The sequence below is a fragment of the Mastigoproctus giganteus genome, chromosome 8 (assembly GCF_048544385.1).
Source record: "Mastigoproctus giganteus isolate SK-2022 chromosome 8, ASM4854438v1, whole genome shotgun sequence".
Lineage (NCBI taxonomy): Eukaryota > Metazoa > Arthropoda > Arachnida > Uropygi > Thelyphonidae > Mastigoproctus > Mastigoproctus giganteus.
In genome coordinates this window covers 230513187-230539845 of record NC_143582.1, presented here as the reverse complement: position 1 = coordinate 230539845, position 26659 = coordinate 230513187, and the positions used below count along the sequence as shown (strand labels likewise).

General features: G+C 38.3%; 1 protein-coding gene across 1 annotated transcript in view; it reads right to left on the bottom strand.

The window, feature by feature from the left end:
• The window catches only part of LOC150082409 (serine/threonine-protein kinase/endoribonuclease IRE1-like), a 402966-nt gene that overhangs the window by 305283 nt on the left and 71024 nt on the right, over nucleotides 1-26659 (bottom strand). The window contains exon 4 of the mRNA XM_090380512.1: nucleotides 13628-13776. Within this exon, the coding sequence (XP_090236638.1) occupies nucleotides 13628-13776 (149 nt within the window). The remainder of the gene's footprint in view (nucleotides 1-13627; nucleotides 13777-26659) is intronic.

The window sequence follows — 26659 nt, the reverse complement described above, 5'->3', positions numbered from 1 at the left end:
CTCTCTAGGAGGCTTCCGGATCAGATAGTGTATAATCTTGCTACCTCTACTCTGCCAGATCTGATACTGGAGGGAGTCCGAGCAGCGTGTATGCGGGGGCATTGTCGAGGCCACGTTATGTCAAGGATCTGGGTATATTCTTACCATGTGTATGCCATATCCAAAAATTTCATTACTTCATACAACATGTCCCACCCACTTTTTCTCACTATTGAATACACCACGAATTGGCAAACTAATAGAGTAAGTTTATATACGCGAAAAGATCCAAACCTCCCAAACACTTTCTAATTCAATTCACAAATATATGTGGTCTCGATTCTAATCTCAACGATGTCCATTTCAACTTGCAGTCTGCCAAACCCCATGTACTTTTTCTGACAGAATATCAGTTATCGGTTGATTCAACTACTGCTCATCTCAGTTGCCCAAATTATTCGCTGTATGATTCCTATCGCCTCAAAGGTGGTACTTGTGCATATGTCCGTTCTGATATTCCCTGTCAGAGACTTAGCAATTTGGAATCTCCTCTCTTTGATCTTCTCTGGCTTAAAATCTCTCTACCTCATTGTGTAAAATTCATCTGTTGTCTCTACCGTTCTCCCAACTCCACTAATCACATGGAGCTCTTTGATTTCCTCTCTGCACTTGACTTTCTCCAGTCCAACTTTCCTAACAGTGACGTAATTTTCCTTGGTGATTTTAATGTTCACAACTCCAGCTGACTTCCGTTTTCTAGTCACACCGACCCAGCTGGTTGAGATGCTGAGGCTTTTGCAATTACTAATGACCTTAGACAGATTGTTCATTTATCTACAAGAATACCGGACAATCCTAACTATACAGCCAACACACTTGATCTTTTTCTCACAAACAACCCTTCTAAGTACACGGTTGAAGTGAGAGGTCCATTAGGCACCTCAAATCACAACTTAGTGATTGTCTCTTCTCCGATGGAACCTTTATCTTATGGCTATTCCCAACCTCGTATCGTTTGACATTACAAGAATGCAAAACGGGATGACCTGCAAGATTTCTTTTGTTCTTTTCCTTGGTCGGTTCACTGTTTCAAAACTTCTGATGTCAACGTTTGCTCAGATTGAGTCAGTGAAATTATTCTTGCAGGAATGGAATCCTTTATCCCACACTCCACTTTAAAATCTCGTCCTTTATCTAAACCTTGGTTTTTCCAATAAATGTGCTAAGGCTGTTCAAGAGAAGAATGTTGCATATCATAATTGGCTTGTTTCTAATTCTTCAGTTTCATTTTTTGCCTACATCAAAGCTCGCAACAACTGTAAAGCAGTTATTAATCAGTCCAAACCAGAGTTTGAACAGGCTAAGAGTAGAAAACTTGCTTCTTGCCCTAATGGTAGCCAAGCATTACTGTCTCTTGCCAAAGCCATTGGCTGCAACTTTTGCCCATCTCTGCTCCCACCTCTGTCAAAACCAGATGGTTCTGTTGTTACTTTCAGAAAAGGATAAAGTTGACCTGCTAGCCTCCCATTCTTCTTTCAACTCATGTATTAATGATCTTGGTAAAACACCTCCCACCATTCCCAACATGATCCATTCAATGGCTCCTGTGGTCATGCGTCAAAAGCATCACATGGCCAAGTGAGGGAATGTATTTGCACTTTACTTTGTATAGACCATTTTATTGTTTATCAACATCTGAAGGTTATTTTTATTATTCAGTATCATATTATTTTGTAACACCATTTCATTTATATATCGTTTATAAGCCCCCCCCCCCCCCCCGAAGGCTAAAGTTAGTCTACATTCGCTAACTTGGTAGGCTGAACCATATACACTTAATTGCCTACAAATGAATAACATTTATTTAATAAAATCAACCAATATAACGTCATGCACATATAATGTCTAATTGTCCTATGTACAATAGCATTAACGTTGCACAACAGACAAACTCCTAATAACATAAACCTGACTAAATATTAATATCATAAACTTCTATAAGAACACAATATATATATATATATATGTATATATAAATGAATATAAATGGGTTTTCAATGTAACTCTTTAAAAGAAATTATCTCCATGCACTTGTATTCTAAATACGACTATAGAGGTATCTATTTTCCTGCTTTTTCGAATTTCTTCACAGCTTACTATTAAGTCTGCTTCACTGCTATAAATTGCTTTCTCATTTAGATATATTGCACATTTGGTTTAAGCCTGCATACATTCATCTACTCTACTGAATTTGAGCATTAGCATTAGTAGAGGCATTTGAGGCAAGAAAGCAAGCTTATGCAGCATCAGCCAAAAAAAAAAAAAAAACCACTTCCACTTCACCCCTCTGTTCGTTCGAAATACCTGTCCAGCTGAGCCTTAAACTTATTTCGGCTATCAACTTCCACGACAAGGGATGGAAGTCTGTTCCACCAACCAACTGACTAAAGGCAAATTTCCGCACGTCTATCCTACATCTGTCTTTCCTCAATTTGAATTTATGCCCTCTCGGGTGATTATTCTGAGCAAGAGGAAGAATCCCATCGGCACTGAGCATGCTCAAACCATTCAAGGCTTTATACACCTCTATCATATCACCTCGCCGGTGCCTAGTCTCCAGACACTGTAATTTGCAAAACTTAAGCCTTTCTTCGTAAGAGCACCCCTTTGTTCCATTCATTAATCCTGTTGCCCTTCTCTGTACTCAATTCCAGAAGCTCCACATCTTTCTTGAAATGAGGCCTCCAGACCTGTATACAGTACTCTACGTGTGGCCTGACCATTGCCTTATACAAGGGAATAATCACCTCCTTATCCCTGCTACAAAAATTTCTATATATCATTGACAATACACCATGAGCTAATCTTGCAGCCCATCTGCACTGCTCAGAGAACTTCATATCTGCCTGCACAACCACCCCCAGGTCCCTTTCATTCTCTACCACTATCAGTGTAGTACCACAGAGTTGATACGTTGCTCTGGGGTTGCTGTTTCCCATATTTAGTACTTTACATTTGTCAATGTTAAACTTCATTTGCCACCTCTCAGCCCATCTGCTCAACCTTTCCAGATCCTGTTGCAGCAGCATAGTGTCAGTAGTGTCCTTGACAACCCTGCCAACCTTCATATTGTCTACAAACTTGGACATTAAGCTTGATATTCCATCATCAATATCATTTATAAATACAGAAAACAATAATGGACCCAACACTGGAACTCTGAGGGACTCCACTAATAACATTAGCCCACGATGAGCAGTGTCCATTGATTACCACTCTTTGTCTTCTCCCCCTCAACCACCCCTTTATCCATAGCAGCAATTTGCCTCCAATGCCACACTGCTCCAATTTGTGCAGCAGTCTTCCATGTGCAACAGTATCAAAAGCCTTTATAAGATCCAAGTATATAATATCAAAGTTATTCCCTGCATCCAGTTCTTTTGTGAATGCCTCATAGTGTTCAATCAAATTGGTCAAGCAAGACTTCCCCTTAACAAAACCATGCTGTGTCCGAGCTATAACTGAAGTCTTGTCTAGATGATCCTGCAGTGCTTCTTTAACCAGTGCCTCCATCAATTTTCCTGGAACAGAAGTTCTCACAGGTCTATAATTACTTGTGTCAGCCTTTGATCCTCCTTTATGAATTGGGGTCACATTTGCATATCTCGAGTCCATGGGTACCTCCCCTAAGTCCAAGGAAGCTCTCATAATTATGGCTAAGGGTTTGTTTACTTCCTTTGCTGCCTCCTTTAATATAACTGGATATATCCCATCCACCCCAGGTGCCTTTCTTGTGTTTATCTTCAACAATTTCTCCTCCACTTTACTCTCAATTATTACAAGATCATCTAGCTCACAGACAGTGTGTACTTCATCTATGGCATTCCCCTTCCTGAACAACTCCTCATGTGTGAATGTAGATGCAAAATATTGATTTAGTTTGTTAGCTACCTGGGCAGGATCATGAACAGTTGAACCATCGATATCAAGCGGACCAACCTGATTCATCCCCTTCCTTCTAGAGTTTACATAAGTAAAGAACTCCTTGTTGTTTTTTGCATCCCTTGCCAAGGATTTTTCGTAATCTGCCTTCACCTGCCTAACCTCCTTTGTAACTTGGTCAGATCAACTTATATCTATCATAGGCTTCTGTGTCACATGTTAATTTATATGTATCCCATGCATTTTTTTTTCTCTGCCATATGTCTCATTAGTTCATCTGATATCCATTTAGGCCTGAACCTTGAACAATATTTCTTAGTTGGTATGTAGAGCCTAGTAGCTTCCAAGATAAGTTCTTTGAATGCTTCCCATTTTGAGTTTACTGTTGGTAACATCATCAATTGGTCCCACAGTATAGAATTTAAATACTGTCTCAGACCATCGTAGTTGCCTTTACGAAAGCAATAACCCTTCCCTTTACCCCTGATGGTAGTTACTTCCTTGAGTAAATTCCACTTCAGAACACTGTGATCACTGCCACCTAGTGGTTCCTGTATCTGCAGATTCTTAATGCATGAAGAATCACTACTGATAATCAAATCAAGAGTATTGCTTCCTCTAATTGCCTCCTGAACATGCTGATTTAGAAAACAATCATCCAATAAATCCACAAAAGCCTTGCTAGTGTGTGAGTGACCAACCCACAAATTCCAGTCAATATCTGGGAAATTAAAATCCCCCATTATAAGACTCTGATTTAATGGCCCACTCTATTTCCCTGTATAGTTTCTTATTATACTCATCAGAGTCATTAGGTCTATAGCACACTCCTACTCTCGATTTTGGTCTCCCAATGCTTATGTCATACCAAACTGACTCGACACTGCACTGTCCAACGATGTTGACTGGCTTCACTTCCTTGGATTTTATGTGTTTCTTAACTAATAGCATAACCCCTCCTCCCTTCCTATCCTGTCTATCCTTTCTGTAGATGTTGTACTCCCCAAATTCCAGTTCTGCATTACTTATATCTGTGTGACACCATGTCTCTGATATCCCAACAATATCTGCCTTTGATGCTTTGAGCAATACCTCAAATTCATGAAATTTATTTACCAAACTCCTAGCATTGGTGTACACGCAAGTGTACATGCACCTGTTCTTTTTCTTAGCTACCCTAACACAACTCATGTGTTTACTTGTACCCCAATGACTCCCAGCAGTCTCTGAAATATCCTGTATCTTATTTTCCAAAATGCTGCTCATTCCAACAGAAGCAGTGCAAGAATCACTTTCACCTCTGCCAGTGGCCCTTTCTATTTAAGTGTATCCCATCCCTGTAGAAGCAGTCTCTCCTGTTAACATATATTTGAATAACTTTTGTAATAGTTGAAAACTGAATCTTTCATAATAAAAATAAAATAAAAAGGTAAAGTATTAGTATTAGTAATGGCCGCATGGTGCAAGAAAGCCTATGGCTTATGCTGCACCAGCCAAAAAAAAAAAAAAAATAATAAAAAAAATAAATAAATAAAATAAAATAAAATATCCAAACAAAACAATGATAAAAACAAAAAAAAATAATAAATAAATAATAATAATTAATAAAAAAAAAAAGGAAATTAAACCCATCATCCCACGCGCCTCCCCTATCCGAAGGCACCATCCAGATGACCCTTGTATTTACCGAAACTGTCGGCCTCTACCACCCATGAAGGCAACTTATTCCAGTAATTTATAACTCGCTGGCTAAAATAAAACTTCCTGCAGTCCAATCTAAACATTTCCCCCCCCGTAACTTGAATTTATGTCCCCTAGTTCTAGCATCATTTATAATCTTGAAAATTTCGTCCTCATTCATTTTACTGATGCCTCTCAAAGCCTTAAACACCTCAATCAAATCTCCTCTAAGGTGTCTAGTTTCCAAACTCTGCAACCCACATATTCGAAGTCTTTCTTCATAAGGACGCCCTTTTGCAGATCTCACCTGGCGAGTTACCCGTCTTTGCACCTTTTCAAGAAGCTCAATGTCTTTCTTTAGGTGCGGTCTCCATACTTGAACACAGTATTCCAAGTGTGGTCTAACGTAAGCCTTATATAATGGGATTATCATGTCCCTATCTCTACTTGCAAAAGTTCGATAGATCATCGATGGGACACCACGGGCCTTCCTTGCAACCTGTTTACAATGCTCAGAGAATTTCATGTCTGACCGTATCGTAACACCCAAGTCCCTTTCCTCCAGTACTGGGTTTAGTTGAACTCCACCAAGTGAATAAGTTATTTTGGGATTACTGTTTCCCAGGTGTAATACCTTACACTTTGTTGGATTAAAGCATAGCTGCCATTTTTCTGACCATTCCTGAAGTCTATCTAGGTCTCTCTGAAGAAGCTCAGCTTGACAGTGATCATTCACTACTCTACCAATTTTAACATCACTGCAAATTTAGACATCACGCCCTCTATCCCTTCATCAATGTCGTTTATGAAAATTAAAAACAACAGTGGTCCTAATACTTATCCTTGGGGAACCCCACTTCTTACATCAACCCAATCTGAGGAATAACCATTTATCACAACCCTCTGCCTTCTGCCCTAAAGCAAACATCAGAGGCAGCAAAAAGCATATTCCTCTACATGACACTTGAAATATAAAAATAAATTAGAATAAGAATTAAAAAATTAAAATAATGCCAGCAGTATAGTATGGCAAGACAGAAGAGCGAAAATAGTCAAAATTAAACATAACGATCAAACCAACAGGGAGGGAAGAGAGAGGTAACAAGAGTAAAGATATTGCAGCAGAAACTCTCTAAGATAATTTAGAACATTTAAATGTAAAGATAATAAAATAATAATCTATTAAATTTCGAATGCCAATTAAATAGAAATTTAACGGCACCCCCTCTGACAGGCACCAGGTCCAAATTTATGTGAAATATCACCTACAGAGATGTAAACCACTACAATAAAATACACTGACCATTATGCCCATCTCAACAGAGGACCACAAGGCCAATAATGTTCAGGAAATTGCTGCATTTCGGTCGCTAGACAAATTGCCGCAAAGGCGAATCAATCGAAAGATCAGTCCGCCACCCAATCCCCAGATCGAACCACCAATGCAGAGGACTTGAATAGCGGTGGTCCTGGTTTTTTGTGGTGCCTCCGTAGCCAGGTGGGCAGGTTGTTGTTTTTGTTGTTTTGGTTTTTAGGAGCATTAGCAACTAAGGCCATATTGCTCCGGGATATGCGGTGGTGATTCCCTGACCTTCCGCATCCTCTGTATTTGCAGGTGGGCAAGAGCAGCAGTGCATAGTACATGCTTCTTGATTAGACCGGGGTTCGAGCCTGTGACCACCAAATACGGAGGATGCGGAAAGATCGAGGAATGACCACCGCATATTCCAGGAGCAATATGGCCTTAGATGCTAATGCTCCTCAAAACCAAATAACAACAACAACCTGTTTTTTTTTTTGTTAGTTATTGGTGCATCAGCTTTTGTGGCCATAATGCACCTCCCAAGGTTTTTGCACTACTCTGATCCAAGCCTGAGGCAGAATTCGAACCCATGTCCTTTGGGTTGCCAGGGAGGCACTTTACCCACCCGGCTAGCCCAGTCAGAAGTGGTCCTGATGCAGCAAAAATTAAAAATAGAACAGATACAAGCACTCCAATGCAAAGCCACACCGCTGACAAAAAGTAATCTTAACCAGATTATATTGGCGAATAATGAACTATAGATGGCAGCACAGGTGCAGCGTTAGCAAATCGGCCCACTACTGTCATTTGATATAATTATACATATATATGAATAACGTTTGAAATAGTTGAAAAATGAATCTTTCATAATAAAAAATTTTTTTATTTTTTATTTTTTAATTCTTATTCTAATTTATTTTTATATTTGAAGCATCATGTAGAGGAATATGTTTTTGCTGCCTCTGATGTTTGCTTTACCTCTTTATTTTATTTTTATTATGAAAGATTCAGTTTTCAACTATTTCAAACGTTATTTAAATATATGTATAACTATATCACATGACAGTAGTGGGCGGATTTGCTAACGCTCTATCTGTGCTTCCATCCATAGTTCATAATTCGACTATATAATCTGGTTAAGATTACTTTTTTGTCAGTGGTATGGTCATTGGCTTTGTAATGGAGTGCTTGCGTCTGTTCTATTTTTAATTTTTGCTGCATCAGGACCACTGCTATTCAAGTCCTCTGCATTGGCGGTTTGATCTGGGGATAGGGTGGCAGACTGATCTTTCAACTGATTTGCCTTTGCAGTGTTTTGTCTAGCGATCGAAATGCAGCAATTCTCTCACCATTAATGGCCTTGTGGTCCTCTGTTGAGATGGGCATAATGATCAGTCTATTTTTGTTTTATTTTATTGTAGTGGTTTACATCTCTGTTGGTGATATTTCACATAAATTTGGACCTGGTGCCCATCAGAGGGGGAGGTGCCATTAAATTTCTATTTAACTGGCATTCGAAATTTAATGTATTATTATTTTATTATTTTTACATTTAGATGTTCTAAATTATCTTAGAGAGTTTCTGCTGCAATATTTTTACTCTTGTTTCCCCTCTCTTCCCTCCCTGTTGGTGTGATCATTATGTTTAATTTTGACTATTTTTGCTCTTCTGTCTTGCCATACTGCTGGCATTATTTTTATTTTTTAATTCTTATTCTAATTTATTTTTATATTTCAAGCATCATGTAGAGCAGGGGTGGCCAACGAGTAGATCGCAGATTTAATTTCGGTTGATCACAACAAATTTTAAATATACAGTCATCCCTCGATTTGTGCACCTTGTGCAATGAAATTTTTGAGATGGTAGAGCGCAGCACATTTTGAAGGAAAAATGTAGATCGCATCACAGATTAAGTTGGCCACTCCAGAGGTAGAGGAATATGCTTTATGCTGCCTCTGATGTTTGCTTTACCTTTTTATTTTAATTTTATTATGAAATATTCAGTTTTCAACTCTTTCTAAACGTTATCGAATTTATGTATAATCATATACATACATATACAGTCGATTCTGGTTATTTGGGACACATCGGGACTAGTGCATTTTGGCCCGATTAAGCGGCTGCCCCAATTATCCGAAGTTTCACGTAAATAGTTAAAAATACAATTTACCCCCCCCCCCTTTGCAATTAGTTCACTGTAAAATCAAATCACGTTACGACGAACTCAAAATAGTAAAGTACCGTTCACTATACGATGTGCAGTAAGCGCCGGTCATTACGACCACGTTTGTGAATTGAATTTTAATTCTATTAAACAGTGATTCTAATTAGTGAAAATAGGAGGAATATTATCCACAGGCTATAAAAGTAAAGATATATTAAGCACAAATTTACCCTTTATTACCTTACAATTAAAAAATTAAATGATACGTGAAAATCGGAAGAATATACGTGATAATCGGAATAATTAATACGTAGTGTAATATGTACATACTAACTAAACTAGTTGACATTTCTGTTCACTGACATTTGTTGGTGGGGGCTGAAATTTAAAACAGTAAAAAGATAAGCAATCAATAACAAAGAACAGGGCACACACAAATTGCAAGTAACACAACATGCGCAAGTGAGAACGGAGTAACAAATTAGGAAGATTTAAAAATAGGAATGAAGAGAAGATTCTGAAAATTATTTTTTTTTTTTATGATTGAAGATTCCATGGAAGTGTAAACATATTTTACCATAATAACCCACAGAATTCCAGCTGCCGGTATTATCGCAAATTCAATAAGATCGAGTTTACTGTCTGTTTATGATAGATTGCACTAACAGAAAAGCCCAATAAACAGGTGACTACTAATTGTTTTTATTGTTTTATGGTTGTGACCTCCAGAAATCCGACCGAACTACGTGGTACGGTCGGAGACAATCATAGGGTAATCTCCATTGCTGAGGTCTCCTGCCCCGATTAAACGGCATTTTGTCCCAATTAAGCGAAGTAAACCCTGGCTATTTTCTCGATTGGTTTTTGTTTTTTAAGATTTGCCCCAAATAAACGGCTGCCCCGATTAACCGGTGGCCCAAATAACCGGAATCCACTGTATATACAATTTGTATTAATATTAAATTAAATTGAGTAAGTATAAATGGATGTGAAAGTTACACAAGGTTCCAGTAACTATTCCAATTCTGCACTGCTTATATCTGTGTGACACTTATCACGATGTACTGATGTGGGAACTACTTAAAGATGTAACTACCATCAAGGCTAAAGGGAAGGGCTTTTGATTTCGTAAAGGTGACTACAGAGGTCTCAGACAGTTTTTAAATTCTGTACAGTGGGATCAACTGATGATGTTACCAATGTTGAATTCTAAATGGGAAGCCTTCAGGGACTTAATTTTGGAGGCTACTAGGCTTTTCATTCCAACTAAGAAATACTGTTCAATGTTTAGGCCTAAATAGATGCCACATGAATTAATGAGGCTCATGGTAGAGAAGAAAAATGTATGGGATGCATATAAAGTATCAGGTGACACAGAGGCCTATGGCAGATATAAACTAATCTGTAATCAAGTCACAAAGGAGGTTAGGCAGGCGAAGGCAGATTACAAGAAATCTTTGGCAAAGGATGCAAAGAAAAACAGCAAAGAGTTCTTTACTTATGTAAACGTAGTATGAAAGGATGAACCAGATTGAACACTTAACTTACATTGGTTGACTATTGATGATCATGCTCAGGTAGCTGATAAACTGAATAAGTGATTTGCATCTACATTCACACATAAGGAGTTATTCAATGAGGAGAGTGCCAGAAGTTTATCAAACTCTAACAGGGAGCTAAGTGATTTTGTAATAACTGAGAGCAAAGATAAAATAAAAAAGGCACCTGGGGTGGACAGGATCTATTCAGTTATATTAAAGGAGACAGCAAAGGAAGTAAGCAAACCCTCAGCCATAATTATAAGAACTTCCTTGGAATCAGGGAAGGTCTGCATGGACTGGAGGTGTATGTACTGGAGGTGTATCACCAATTCACAAAAGGAGAGTTCAAAAGGTGACACATGTAACTATAGACCTGTTAGTTTAACATTTGTTCCAGGGAAAATAATGGAATCACTGGTTAAAGAAGCATTGCAGGGTCATCTAGACAAGACTGTAGTAATAGTTAAGACACAGCATGGGTTTGTTAAAAGGAGGTCTTGTCTGACCAATCTGATTAGATACTATGATGTGGTCACAAAGGAACTGAATGCCAAAAATAATTTTGATATCATATACTTTGATTTCAGGAAAGCTTTTGATACTGTTGCACATGGAAGACTACTGTACAGATTGGAGAGGTATGGAAAGTTTCTATAATGGATAAAGGGATGGTTGAATGGGAGACGACAAAGGTGTGTAATCAATGAACACTGCTCTTCATGGACAAATGTTATTAGTGGAGTTCTCCAGTGTTTGGTGTTGCACCCATTATTGTTTTGTATATTTATCAATGATATTGATCAAGGTATATCAGGTTTAATGTCCAAGTTTGCATATGATACAAAGGTTCGCGGAGTTGTTAACGATAGCAAAGACAGTATGCTACTCCAACTGGATCTAGATAAGTTGGGCAAATGGGCTGAGAAGTGGCAACTGAAGTTTAACATTGACAAATGCAAAGTACTGCATATGGGTAGCAATAACCGAAGAGAAAGTGAAAGTGAAAAAGAATTCAGGGTAACTGTGCACTACACTCAGGGAAGTGGAAAGTGAAAAAGAATTCGGGGTAACTGTGCAGTCAAATATGAAGTTCGCTGAGCAGTGCAGACGTACTGCCAGGGAAGGTCATGGAGTCTTATCAATGATATATAGGAATTTTACTAGCAGGGACAGGGAGGTGATTATCCTGTTATACAAGGCAATGGTCATGCCACACCTAGAGTACTGTGTACAGGTCTGGAGGCCTCATTTTAGAAAGGATGTAGAGTTGCTAGAATGAGTACAAAAAGGGCAACAAGATTGGTGAGGGGAAATTGCAGCACCTGGAGAGTAGGCACCTGTGAGGTGATCTGATTGAGGTGTATAAAGCCTTAAATTGGTTGAGCAAGCTGAATGCTGATGAGATACTTCCTCTTGCTCAGATTAAGAACCCGAGGGGGGACAATTTTCAATTGACTCACATCTAGTGAGTATAGGCTTGACACAACCTGGGTCCTGAGCTGGATATCATCATTCTTCTCTTTCTTGGTGATTCTCTTCTACTTCTCTCTCTCTCTAGGGTTGGTTCAGAATTTTGTTTTTTGGCTGGGTGCAGCATAAACCTCAGGCTTCCTTGCACCATATGGCTAATAATAATAATAATAATAATAGTAAAACAGTTGTAAAATAGATGTGCAGAAATCTGCCTTTAGCCACCAGACAGTTGATTGGTTTGTGGAAGTTGATGGCCTAAATAAATTTAAGGCTGAGCTGGACAGGCAATTTGGAATGAACAGAGGGGTGAAATGGGAGGGGGTTTTTTTTGGCTGATGCTGAATAAGCTTGCTTTCTTGCATTGTATGCCTCTATTAATGCTAATGCTAATGACCCCAGCGTACCTGAGTACGCTGGGGTCATTAGCATTAGAAAGCAGTACAACCTTTTAGGTGTACTGCTTTCTCTCTGTTATTTTTATCAATATTGCCTCCACTCTATTCTCTGCCTTCCTTACCATTTACTGGTTGTCATTTTTTTCCCTCCACACATTATACATATAAACTGATCCTTCGCACTACTGTGTGTGATATACAAATTTTGCATATGCTTTTTGCATTAAATTTAATTTAATTTGCTACTTATATTTTAATATTCTATCTGTTAAAATATATTAATATACAATTCGTAGCATCAGGGCTACCATTTTTGCCTATGCATATTCTAAAATCATAGTACTCTGCTTTGTGTGGTTTTCTAAATTTTCTATTCTGATCTACTTGTATTGGCAGAACTGTATGAAACATTATTGCCCCAATGGACTATCACAGTTGTAATCCCCTGTTGTAGTTTGCTAGGATGTTCCATTTTATTTTATTACCCTTTATTTTAATTTTCTTTCTTTTCTCACAGCATTGATATTTTACAGAATTTCAGTAGCAACCTTCTTTTGCTACTGACAATCTACTTCTTCAGCCAGATGCATGGTAGTAGCAATTAAGGAATGGAGTTATATTTTAATGCAGGTGCTGAAATGATATAGTAAAATTACTCCTCTGCATTATATTTTTCTACCATGCATCTGTTTTTTGTTTTTTTTTTGTTACATTAGCGGGCAAGATACCCCAGAAGTTCCTATATTAATTACAACAGATTTACTGCATTTTTTTTTTTTTTTTTTGTTTTCTTCAGCATTTATGTACTTTTTTAACCTTTAATTTTATATATAATGCGAACTATTATAATGAATACTTTTTTGAATTATCTCAACTTTCATTAAAGTGAATTATAAGCAAATTTTAAAGTAGCTAGAAAAACAAGCTGTAACTTTAAAATGAAAAACAGTTTAAAATATATTAATGAAATGCAGCCACCTACATTATTAATACCATAATGGTAATGCATCTTATTATCTGGCACATTAATTTATTTCAATATTTTTAAAATATTTAAATATTTTAAACTATGGACAACTGTAACTATTTGGATTGTAAATGTTTCAACATGTTTAAGGAGTGCTAAAAAAATCAAAATCATTTCCTAACCTGTATAAAGAACGCCATCACTGCTCTGGAAAGGAGATGCAGCCACCAATTCAGATATTGTAAAAGGCAATTTCTTTAGAGTTTCCTGGCTTCCACCTGCTTTGTATGCATAAAGACTCCCATCTTTAGGATCAGCTAAAAACATGGGTCTTTAAAAAAAAAAAAAATTTTGTGAACAGATTTATTTTAATCACTACTAAACATTTACAGTAAACCCTCCCTAATCAGGATTAATTGGGGGGAAGAGGTCATCCGGATTAAGTGATAATCCAGATTAGTGAAGCAAAAGATAGCCCTAGAAGATAAAAAAAACTTAGAATACAAATAAATGGAAATTTTAATGATATCGTAGTGCGGATGAAAATAAATAAAAAAATATCCCTGTAGAGCCTTTTATTTAAAAACTATAATAAGACAATACAATTATCTTTTGCCATTTTATACATTTATATGGTGGGCTGGAATCACATGCCAACACCACTTGATCGTTGCTGCAAATACTACTTAAATACAGCTTCTTCCGGCAACATTTCTTTTAGCCTTTTTAATGTCTGTCTATTTGAAACACTGCTTTTATCACTCCCCACATAGAATTTTAAAGGAAATGTCTTTATAGATTATTTTTGTTTTTTAATATCTGACACAGCCTGTGGGCCAATACCAAATTCTTCAGCAATTATTATTTTCCAGGAAAATCCTTTTCAATTTGTTCTATCACTTCAGAGTATTTCCAAGTTTCTCTATCACTTTGGAGTATTTTAAATTTGCTCTATCACTAATTTAATTCTTTAGAACCCATAATTATATAAAATATGTTAACTTATAAACATATATACATATAAAGAAGTATGCAAATGAAGTGATATAAGCAATAACATCCATCCGACTCAGAGTCAACAAAGATACTGAAGAACACACAAAACAATGTAATGTATGTTGCGCAAGAAGAAAGAGTTACTCATCTGCCTTCCTAAATCCCACATGTCTTTCAAAGTACTCAATTGTAAAAAGAATTTTTCATATTTCGATCTAGATTATCTGACATTTGGATTAACTGTAACGGGATTAGCGAGGGTTTGCCATACATCTTGATTATTATCTTTCCCAACTCAATTATCATCTACTTTGTTCTCCTGCTTTTCATTACATTAGTCATAGATTCAATTTATTGTGCAACTTATTTAAATTAAACCAAAGGTGAATGAATAATATGAATGTCTTATATAGGCAATTTCAATTTGTCTCTTATTGATGGGAAAAAAACTAACCATAGAAAACAAAATCTTTAAGTAAACTAGATGACTATGTCATGCATTATTAAATGAACCTGAGTCACTGAAGAGAACCATTACAATGAATACTTTTTAATGCGTGCTTACCATAGAGATAATAACTGGAAATTTGTTAGTGACTCAAATATCAAGTGACCTGCTGGGTAATTCATCCTTTACTTAATTCATCCCCAAAAAGGAACAGTCAAGTGCAATGGTTCCCAAACTATGCATAACTGACCAGTTAGTTTAACTTCCCTTCAGGGTAAAATAATGGAGTAACTGGTTAAAGATGCATTGCAGGATCATCTAGACAAGACTGCAGCAATAATTCAGATGCAGCATGGGTTTGTTAAGGGAAAATCTTGTCTGACAAATTTGATAGGATATTATGATGTGGTTACAAAGGAACTGGATGCAAAAAATAATTTTGATATCATCTATTTGGATTTCAGGAAAGCTTTTGACACTGTTGCTAAAGAAAGACTATTGTACAAATTGGAGCAGAATGGTATTAAGGGTAAGTTGCTACAATGGATAAAATGATGGTTAAGTGGGAGAAGACTTTCTCTGGGTACGAGGGTAGCCTGTGCGGACGAAGCTCTTTGACGCTCTTGGAACAGAGAAGTTTTTCCTGATTTATTAGCTTAAATTGTCATATTAACTTATTTCTAGAGTAGCTTTATATTCTTAGTTACGATACTTAGTTTAAAGTTTAACTTAGACAGAGATTTTGTAGGTATTACTTAGTATCGGTAACGGTATCAAATCCACGTGTTACAAATTGAACGAGGTCTTTTTTTTTTAACCAAATTTAGTAGATTTATTAACCAATTGTTATATTAAATTATCTTCTATAAGTAGATTATAGACTTAGTCAGGATCCTTAGTTTATTCTAAACTGAAATAGCGAGATTTGGAAGCTAATCAATACTTACGAGTCCGTAGAAGTACCGTTCGTGAATTCCCGCCATTTTTACATGATAGCATAACCTTAGTGTAGTATAGTGCATAATATAATATTGTCAATTAATCAGTAAATTTATTAATCTTGATAAACTTTATTGTCAATTAAATTGTACTTTTAACTCTATATATATATATATATATATATATATATATATATATATATGTATAGAGTCCACACTATCTTTACTACAATTGGCTTGACATAGTTATTTAGTAATTATCCTTATATATATATATGTTTCATTTTTGCATATAACCATTATGTTTCCCTACCAGGTTATTACCATGGACCAGAGACAGCTATGACAGCTATCACAGCAATTAGTTACCACCTGCTCATTCACAATATGTTCATAGATATTAAGACTGATGTAATGTTTTATCTAGACATTGATGGCATTAATCAGCTCTTCTCTCCCTTGTCAGGTTCTTTGTTTAGGTTTTCACTGATTGTATCACCATTATAATTAATTATCTTACGTTTATAACTGTTAACTATTTGCCATATCCCTATATATATATATATATGTAACGACTTAATCGTAACAAATAATTAATACATAACTATAGTGGTACACGTGATACGGAAGTTATATAAAGGGAACTCGTAGAAAACACTAGATACTGAAAAAATAAATATAGCGTTATAACTGTTTTGGAATATAACTTAAGGAGTTAATTTTGTTTTGAAATTTTATTGAATTAAATCGGAATCATGACTCAGACCAGAGCAGCAAAGCAAAAGGCTCAAGCTAATGGGAGTGCTGTGGTTCAGGGGAGAACTGAGGGGGGCAGTTGCCCTCTGAATCACAGTCTTTTAAAATGCACTGTTTGCTTGATGTTTCCGGAGCAGACGGGTACGGAACATGATACTACCAAGGGAGATGTCTTTGTGTGTGCATGATGTAAGGAGTGCAAGGAAATCAGGCGACAACTCAGCGTTGTTATGGGCCTTTATGAGAGCTTGAAGGACAGGGTGGATGCCCTCGAAGGAAATAAATTGAGGGGCCCATCAAGCTCTCAGCCGCCCACATCAACGCCAGAGCTTGCACTTGGTCATCAGGCAACATAGAGGCAGCCCCCTAGGCAGAATGCGCTGGTCCCACAGGAACTAGTAGTTGTTGGTGACTCTATTGTCAGGGAAGCAGGGAACATGCTTTGCAAAAAGGATAGGTGGAATAGGACCAGGGTATGTCTACCAGGGGCAAAGGTTGATGACGTTGTGTGGATATCATCTTTTAAGGGCACAAAAGGTGATATAGTTGTACACATTGGCACTAATGACATTAAGAGTAGGAGACCGGCAGAATTACTTAGCAAGTACAGGTCACTGTTGAAAAAAAGCCGTGAATTAGGGTTGAATTTGAAAGTGTCGGCAATTCTGCCCAGACACGATAGGAGGGAGTATATGATGAGAGCCTTGTCGATCAATTCGGCCCTGGAAGGATTGTGCAAGGCTCAAGGGGTAGAATTTTTTTCAGCCTGGACTGTACTTGTTAACAGGAGAGATTGCTTCTACAGGAATGGGATACACTTAAATAGAAAGGGTGCAAGAATTTTTGTTAATGCTGTCCAGGCAGAGTTAGGTGGGTCGGAAAACTGCTAGTTGGGGGGGATACAAGGACTAATAGATTAACAGTAGCCACTGGCAGAGGTGGAAGTAATTCTTGCACTGCTTCTATTGAAATGAGCAGAAGCCTGAAAAACAAGTTGCAGGATATTACGGAGACTGCTGGGAGTCATTGCGGTACAAGTAAACACATGGGTTGTGTTAGGGTAGCCAAAAATAGAAACAGGTGCATGTATATCTGCGTGTACACCAATGCTAGGAGTTTGGTAAATAAATTTGATGAATTTGAGGTACTGCTCATAACATCAAAGGCAGATATTGTTGGGATATCAGAGACGTGGTGTCACACAGATATAAGGAATGGGAAACTGGAATTTGGGGAATACAATGTGTATAGAAAGGATAGACAGGACAGGAGGGGAGGAGGGGTTATGCTATTAGTTAAGAAACACATAAAGTCCAAGGAAGTGAAGCCAGTCGACATCGATGGACAGGGCAGTGTCGAGTCAGTTTGGTGTGACATAAGCATTGGGAGATCAAAATTGAGAGTAGGAGTGTGCTATAGGCCCAATGACTCTTATGAGTATAATAAGAAGCTTTACAGGGAAATAGAGTGGGCCAGTAAATCAGAGACTCTTATAATGGGGAATTTTAATTTCCCAGATATTGACTGGAATTTGTGGGTTGGTCACTCGCACACTAGCAAGGCTTTTGTGGATTTATTGGATGATTGTTTTCTACATCATCATGTTCGTGAGGCAACAAGAGGGAGCAATACTCTTGATCTGATTATCAGTAGTGATTCTTCATGCAATAAGAATCTGCAGATAAATGAACCACTACGTGGCAGTGATCACAGTGTGTTGAAGTGGGATTTACTCAAGGAGGTAACTACCATCAGAGGTAAAGGGAAGGGTTTTTGTTTTCGTAAAGACGACTACGATGGTCTGAGACAGTATTTAAATTCTATACTGTGGGACCAATTGATGATATTACCAACAGTAAACTCAAAATGGGAAGCATTCAAAGAACTTATCTTGGAAGCTACTAGGCTCTACATACCAACTAAGAAATATTGTTCAAGGTTCAGGCCTAAATGGATATCAGATGAACTAATAAGACATATGGCAGAGAAGAAAAATGCATGGGATACGTATAAATTAACATGTGACACAGAAGACCATGATAGATATAAGTTCGTCTGTAACCAAGTCACAAAGGAGATTAGGCAGGCAAAGGCAGACTACGAAAAATCCTTGGCAAAGGATGCAAAGAAAAACAGAAAACAGTTCTTTACCTATTTAAACTCAAGAAGGAAAGGGATGAATCAGATTGGTCCTCTGGATATTGATGGTTCAACAGTTGAGGATCCTGCTCAGGTGGCTAACAATCTAAACGAGTATTTTGCATCTACATTCACGCATGAGGAGTTATTCAGGAAGGAGAATGATGTAGGTAAAGTAAACATTGGCAGTGAGCTGGATGATTTTGTAATAACTGAGAGGAAAGTGGAGGAGAAATTGTTGAGGATAAACATAAAAAAGGCACCCCGGGTGGATGGGATCTATCCAGTTATATTAAAGGAGGCAGCAAAGGAAGTAAGCAAACCACTAGCCATAATTATGAGAGCTTCTTTGGACTCAGGGGAGGTACCCATAGACTGGAGATGTGCAAATGTAACCCCAATTCACAAAGGCTGACACAAGTAATTATAGACCTGTTAGTTTAACTTCTGTTCCAGGTAAATTAATGGAGGCACTGGTTAAAGAAGCACTGCAGGATCATCTAGACAAGAATTCAATTATAGTTCAGATGCAGCATGGTTTTGTTAAGGGCAGGTCTTGCCTGACCAATTTGATTGGATACTACGATGTAATCACAAAAGAACTGGATGCAGGGAATAACTTTGATATTATATATTTGGATCTTAGAAAGGCTTTTGATACTGTTGCACATGGAAGACTGCTGCACAAATTGGAGCAGTTGGCATTGGAGGCAAATTGCTGCTATGGATAAGGGGATGGTTGAGTGGCAGAAGACAGAGAGTGGTAATCAATGGACACTGCCCAACGTGGACTAATGTTATTAGTGGAGTTCCTCAGGGTTCAGTGTTGGGTCCGTTGTTGTTTTCGGTGTTTATGAATGACATTGATGATGGGATATCAAGTTTAATGTCCAAGCATGCAGATGATACAAAGGTTGGCAGGGTTGTTAAGGACACCACTGACGCTATGCTGCTGCAACAGCATCTGGAAAGGTTGAACAGATGGGCTGAGAGGTGGCAAATGAAGTTTAACATTGACAAATGTAAACTACTACATATGGGAAACAGTAACCCCAGAGCAACGTATGAACTATGCGGTACAAACTGACAGTTGTGGAGAATGAAAAGGACCTGGGGGTAATTGTGCAGGCAGATATGAAGTTCTCTGAGCAGTGCAGACGAGCTGCAAGAGTAGCTCATGGTGTCTTGTCAATGATATACAGGAATTTTTCTAGCAGGGATAAGGAGGTGATTATTCCCTTGTATAAGGCAATGGTTAGGCCACATCTTGAGTATTGTATACAGGTCTGGAGGCCTCATTTCAAGAAGGATGTAGAGCTGTTGGAACGGGTACAGAGAAGGGCAACAAGATTAGTGAATGGAACAAAAGGTTGCTCTTATGAAGAAAGGCTTAAGTTTTGCAAATTACAGTGTCTGGAGGTTAGGCACCAGCAAGGTGATCTGATAGAGGTGTACAAAGCTGTGAATGGTTTGAGCATGCTCAGTGCTGATGGGATTCTTCCTCTTGCTCAGAATAATCACCTGAGAGGGCATAAATTCAAATTGAGGAAACACAGATATAGGATAGATGTGTAGAAATTTGCCTTTAGCCAGTGGGTGGTTGGTAGGTGGAACAGACTTCCATCCCTTGTTGTGGAAGTTGATAGCCTAAATAAGTTTAAGGCTGAGCTGGACAGGTATTTCGAACGAACAGAGGGGTGAAGTGGAAGTGGTTATTTTTTATTTATTTATTTTACTTTATTTTTTTTTGGCTGATGCTGCATAAGCTTGCTTTCTTGCATCAAATGCCTTTACTAATGCTAATGCTAAAATCATTAAGTATCCTGCTACAATTTGATAACCTTCTGCCATTCACAAACCTTAATAATTCCTCATGTGTGAATGTAGATGCAAAATACTCATTCAGTTTGTCTGCTATCTGAGCAGGATCATCAAAAGTCTAACCATGGTTGTCAAGTGAACCAATCAGATTCATCCCCTTCCTTTTAGAGTTTATATAAGAAAAGAAATCCTTGCTGTTTTTCTTAGCATTAGCATTAGTAGAGGCATATGATGCAAGAAAGCAAGCTTATTCAGCATCAGCCAAAAAAAAAAAAAAAAAAAAAAACAACCACTACTCCCATTTCACCCCTCCGTTCGTTCGAAATACCTGTCCAGCTGAGCCTTAAATTTGTTTAGGCTATCAACTTCAACAACAAGCGAAGGGAGTCTATTCCACAAACCAACCTCCCGCTGGCTAAAGGCAAATTTCCGCACATCTATCCGACATCCGTCCTTCCTCAATTTGAATTTATGCCCTCTCAGGTGATTATTCTGAGCAAGAGGAAGAATCCCATCGGCATTGAGCATGCTCAAGCCATTCAAAGCCTTATACACCTCTATCAGATCACCTCGCCGATGCCTAGTCTCCAGGCTCTGTAATTTGCAAAACTTAAGCCTTTCTTCGTAAGAGCAACCCTTTCTTCCATTCACTAATCTTGTTGCCCTTCTCTGTACTCGTTCCAGCAGCTCTACATCCTTCTTGAAATGAGCCCTCCAGACCTGTATACGGTATTCAAGGTGTGGCCTGACCAATGCCTTATACAAGGGAATAATCACATCTCTGTCCCTGCTAGAAAAATTCCTGTATATCATTGACAAGACACCATGAGCTACACTTGCAGCTCGTCTGCACTGCTCAGAGAACTTCATATCTGCCTGCACAATTACCCCCAGGTCCTTTTCATTCTCTTCCACTGTCAGCGTAGTACCACAGAATTGATACGTTGATCTGGGGTTACTGTTTCCCATATGTAGTACTTTACATTTGTCAATGTTAAACTTCATTTGCCACCTCTCAGCCCATCTGCTCAACCTTTCCAGATCCTGTTGCAGCAGCATAGTATCAGTAGTGTCCTTAACAACCCTGCCATCCTTGGTATCGTCTGCAAACTTGGACATTAAGCCTGATACACCATCATCAATATCATTTATAAATACAGAAAACAACAATGGACCCAACACTGAACCCTGCGGTACTCCACTAATAACATTAGTCCACGTTGAGCAGTGTCCATTGATTACCACTCTCTGTCTTCTGCCGCTCAACCATCCCTTTATCCATAGCAGCAATTTGCCTCCAATGCCAACTGCTCCAATTTGTGCAGCAGTCTTCCATGCGCAACAGTATAAAAAGCCCTTCTAAGATCCAAATATATAATATCAAAGTTATTCCCTGCATCCAGTTCTTTTGTCACTACCTCATACTATCCAATCAAATTGGTCAGACAAGACCTGCCCTTAACAAAACCATGCTGTGTCTGAGCTATAACTGAATTCATGTCCAGATGATCCTGCAGTGCTTCTTTAACCAGTGCCTCCATTAATTTTCCTGGAACCGAAGTTAAACTAACAGGTCTATAATTACTTGTGTCAGCCTTTGATCCTCCTTTGTGAATTGGGGTTACATTTGCACATCTCTAGTCCATGGGTACCTCCCCTGAGTCCAAAGAAGCTCTCATAATTATGGCTAGTGGTTTGCTTACTTCCTTTGCTGCCTCCTTTAATATAACTGGATAGATCCCATCCACCCCGGGTGCCTTTTTTATGTTTATCCTCAACAATTTCTCCTCCACTTTCCTCTCAGTTATTAGAAAATCATCTAGCTCACTGCCAATGTTTACTTCACCTACGACATTCCCCTTCCTGAATAACTCCTCATGGGTGAATGTAGATGCAAAATACTCGTTTAGATTGTTAGCCACCTGAGCTGGATCCTCAACTGTTGAACCATCAACATCCAGTGGACCAATCTGATTCATCCCTTTCCTTCTTGAGTTTAAATAGGTAAAGAACTGTTTTCTGTTTTTCTTTGCATCCTTTGCCAAGGATTTCTCATAATCTGCCTTTGCCTGCCTAATCTCCTTTGTGACTTGGTTACAGATGAACTTATATCTATCAAAGGCTTCCATGTCACCCATTAATTTGTATGTATCCCATGCATTTTTCTTCTCTGCCATATGCCTCATTAGTTCATCTGACATCCATTTTGGCCTGAACCTTGAACAATATTTCTTGGTTGGTATGTAAAGCCTGGTAGCTTCCAAGATTAGTTCCTTGAATGCTTCCCATTTTGAATTTGCTGTTGGTAACATCATCAGTTGGTCCCACTGTATAGAATTTAAATACTGTCTCAGTCCATCGTAGTCGCCTTTACGGAAGCAATAACCCTTCCCTTTACCCCTAATGGTAGTTACCTCTTTGAGTAAATCCCACTTCAGCACACTGTGATCACTACCACCCAGTGGTTCCTTTATCTGCAGATTCCTAATGCATGAAGAATCACTACTGATAATCAGATCAAGAGTATTACTCCCTCTAGTTGCCTCCCGAACATGCTGGTGTAGAAAACAATCATCCAATAAATCCACAAAAGCCTTGCTAGTGTGTGAGTGACCAACCCACAAATTCCAGTCAATATCTAGGAAATTAAAATCCCCCATTATAAGACTCTCTGATTTACTGGCCCATTCTATTTCCCTGTACAGTATCTTATTATACTCATCAGAGTCATTAGGCCTATAGCACACTCCTACTCTCAATTTTGATTTACCTATGCTTATGTCACACCAAACTGACTCGACACTGCATTGTCCATCAATGTCGACTGGCTTCACTTCCTTGGATTTTATGTGTTTTTTAACTAATAGCATAACCCCTCCTCCCCTCCTGTCCTGTCTATCCTTTCTATACACATTGTACTCTCCAAATTCCAGTTCCGCATTCCTTATATCTGTGTGACACCACGTCTCTGATATCCCAACAATATCTGCCTTTGATGTTTTGAGCAATACCTCAAATTCATCAAATTTATTTACTAAACTCCTAGCATTGGTGTACACGCAAGTATACATGCACCTATTTCTATTCTTAGCTACCCTAACACAACCCATGTGTTTACTTGTACCGCAATGACTTCCAGCAGTCTCTGAAATATCCTGCATCTTGTTTTTCAGGCTTCTGCTCATTCCAATAGAAGCAGTGCAAGAATCTCTTTCACCTCTGCCAGTGGCTACTGTCAATCTATTGGTCTTTGTCTCCCCCCAACCTAGCAGTTTTCCGACCCACCTAACACTGCCTCGATAGCAGCAGCAAATATTCTTGCACCCTTTCTATTTAAGTGTATCCCATCCCTGTAGAAGCAATCTCTCCTGTTAACAAGTACATTCCAGGCTGAAAAAAATTCTACCCCTTGAGCCTTGCACAATCTTTCCAGGGTCGAACTGATCGACAAGGCTCTCATCATATACTCCCTCCTATCGTGTCTGGGCAGAATTGCAGACACCTTCAAATTCAACCCTACTTCACGGCTTTTTTTCAACAGTGACCTGTACTTGTTAAGTAATTCCGCTGATCTCCTACTCTTAATATCATTAGTGCCAACGTGTACAACTGTATCACCTTTTGAGCCCTTAAAAGATGATATCTGCTCTACAACGTCATCAACCTTTGCCCCTGGCAGACATACCCTGGTCCTGTTCCACCTATCCTTTTTACAAAGCATGTTCCCCGTTTCCCTGACAATAGAGTCACCAACAACTACTAGTTCCTGTGGGACCAGCCCATTCTGCTTTGGGGGCTGCCTCTGTGTTGCAAGATGACGAAGTGCAATCTCTGGCGTTGATGTGGGCAGTTGAGAGCTTGATGGGCCCCTCAATTTATTTCCTTCGAGGGCATCCACCCTGTCCTTCAAGGTCTCATATAGGCCCATAACAATGCCGAGTTGTCGCCTCATTTCCTTGCACTCCTTGCATCGTGCACACACAGAGACATCCCCCATGGCAGTATCATGTCCCGTACCCGATTGCTCCGCAAACATCAAGCAAACAGTGCATCTTAAAAGGCTGTGATTCAGAGGGCAACTGTCCCCCTCAGTTCTCCCCTGAGTCACAGCACCCCCATTAGCTTGAGCCTTTTGCTTTGCTGCTCTGGTCAGAGTCATGATTTCGATTTAAATGTCAATAAAATTACAATTTCAGAACAAAATTAAAACCTTAAACTTGTATCTTAACACAGTTATAACGCTATATTTATTTTTCAGTATCGAGTGTTATCTACGAGTTCCCTTTATATAACTTCCGTATCAAGTATGTATTAATTATTTGTTACGTTTGTACTCTAAGTCGTTATATATATATAGTTAAAAGTACAATTTAATTGACAATGAAGTTTAACAAGATTAATAGATCTACTGATTAATTGACAATATTATATTATGCACTATACTATACAAAGCTAATGCTATCGAATTCCGGATATGCTGTATTGCGTTTCAGTAACGAGTGTTATCTACGAAATCCCTTTATATAACTTCCGTATCAAGTTATGTATTAATTTTTTATTTTTACTAATTATTTATGTTCCGTAACCTAAGTGGTCATACGTATAGTTAAAAGTACAATTTAATTGCCAATGAAGTTCGACAAGATTAATAGATTTTACTGATCAATTTCCACGTAACAATGGCGGCTGTTTATGAACAGTAAACACATGGATTTGATACCCTTTCCGATACTAAGTAATACCTACAAATCTCTATCTAAGTTACTTTAACTTTAAGTACCGTAAATAAGAATATAAAGCTACTCTAGAAATAAGTTAATATGTCAATTTAAACTAATAAAGCAGAAAATAAATCAGAAAAAACTCCTCTGTTCCAAGAGTGGCAGAAAGGCATGTCCGCACAGGAAACTCTCGTCATCAAAAAACTCTCTTAGCATCTTTTGCCAAGCATTTCTCGTAATCTGCCTTCGCCTGCCTAACCTCCTTTGTGACTTAATTACAGACTAGCTTATATCTGCCATAGGCTTTTAATTTGGTTGATAATTTATATGCATCCCATGCATTTTCCTTCTCTGTTACGAGTCTGATTGGTTCATAAGATAACCATTTAGGCCTAAACCTTGAACAATATTTAATAATAGGTATGAAACTTTTAGTAGCATCCACGATTAATTCCTTGAATGCTTCCCACTTAGAATTAACTATTGGTAACATCGTCAGTTGATCCCAGTGTACAGAATTTAAAAACTTTCTAAGACCACTCTACTCACCTTTACGGAAGCAAAAACCCTTTCCTTTACTCCTGATGGTAATGAAATCTTTAAGTAAATCCCACATCAGTACACTGTGATCACTGCCACCTAGTGGTTCCTTTATCTGCAAATTCTTAATACACGAATGATCACTGCAGATAACCAGATCAAGAGTATTACTCTCTCTGGTTGCCTCTTGAACATGCTGCTCCAGAAAACAATCCTCCAATAAATCCACAAATATCTAACTAGTGTGTGAGTGACCAATCCACAAGTTCCAGTCAATATCTGGGAAGTTAAAATCCCCCATTATAAGACATTCTGATTTACTAGCCCACTCTATTTCTCTGTACAACTGTTCATTGTACTCATTCAAGTTATTAGGACTATAACACACCCCTACTCTTATTTTTGCTTTCGCAGTGCTTATGTCACACCAAACTGACTCAACAATGCACTGTTCATCTATATCAACTGGGTGCACTTCTTTTGATTTTATGTTTTCTTAGTTAACAGCATAACACCTCCTCCCTTTCTATCCTGTCTATCCTTTCTGTACACATTGTACTCCCCAAATTCCAGTTCTGCCTTCCTTTTATCTGTGTGACACCACGTCTCTGCTATTCCAACAATATCTGCCTTTGATGTCTTGACCAACACTTCAAATTCAAATTTATTTACTATACTTCTAGCATTGGTATACATGCAAGCATACATGCTCCTATTCCTAGTTACCCTAACACATCCCATATACCCACCTATTTCATAATGACTGCCATCTGTCCCTGAAACCCCCAACACACCTCGCTCCAGGTCGCTACTTATTCTAATAGAAGTTTTGCAAGAATCACCTTCACCCCTGCC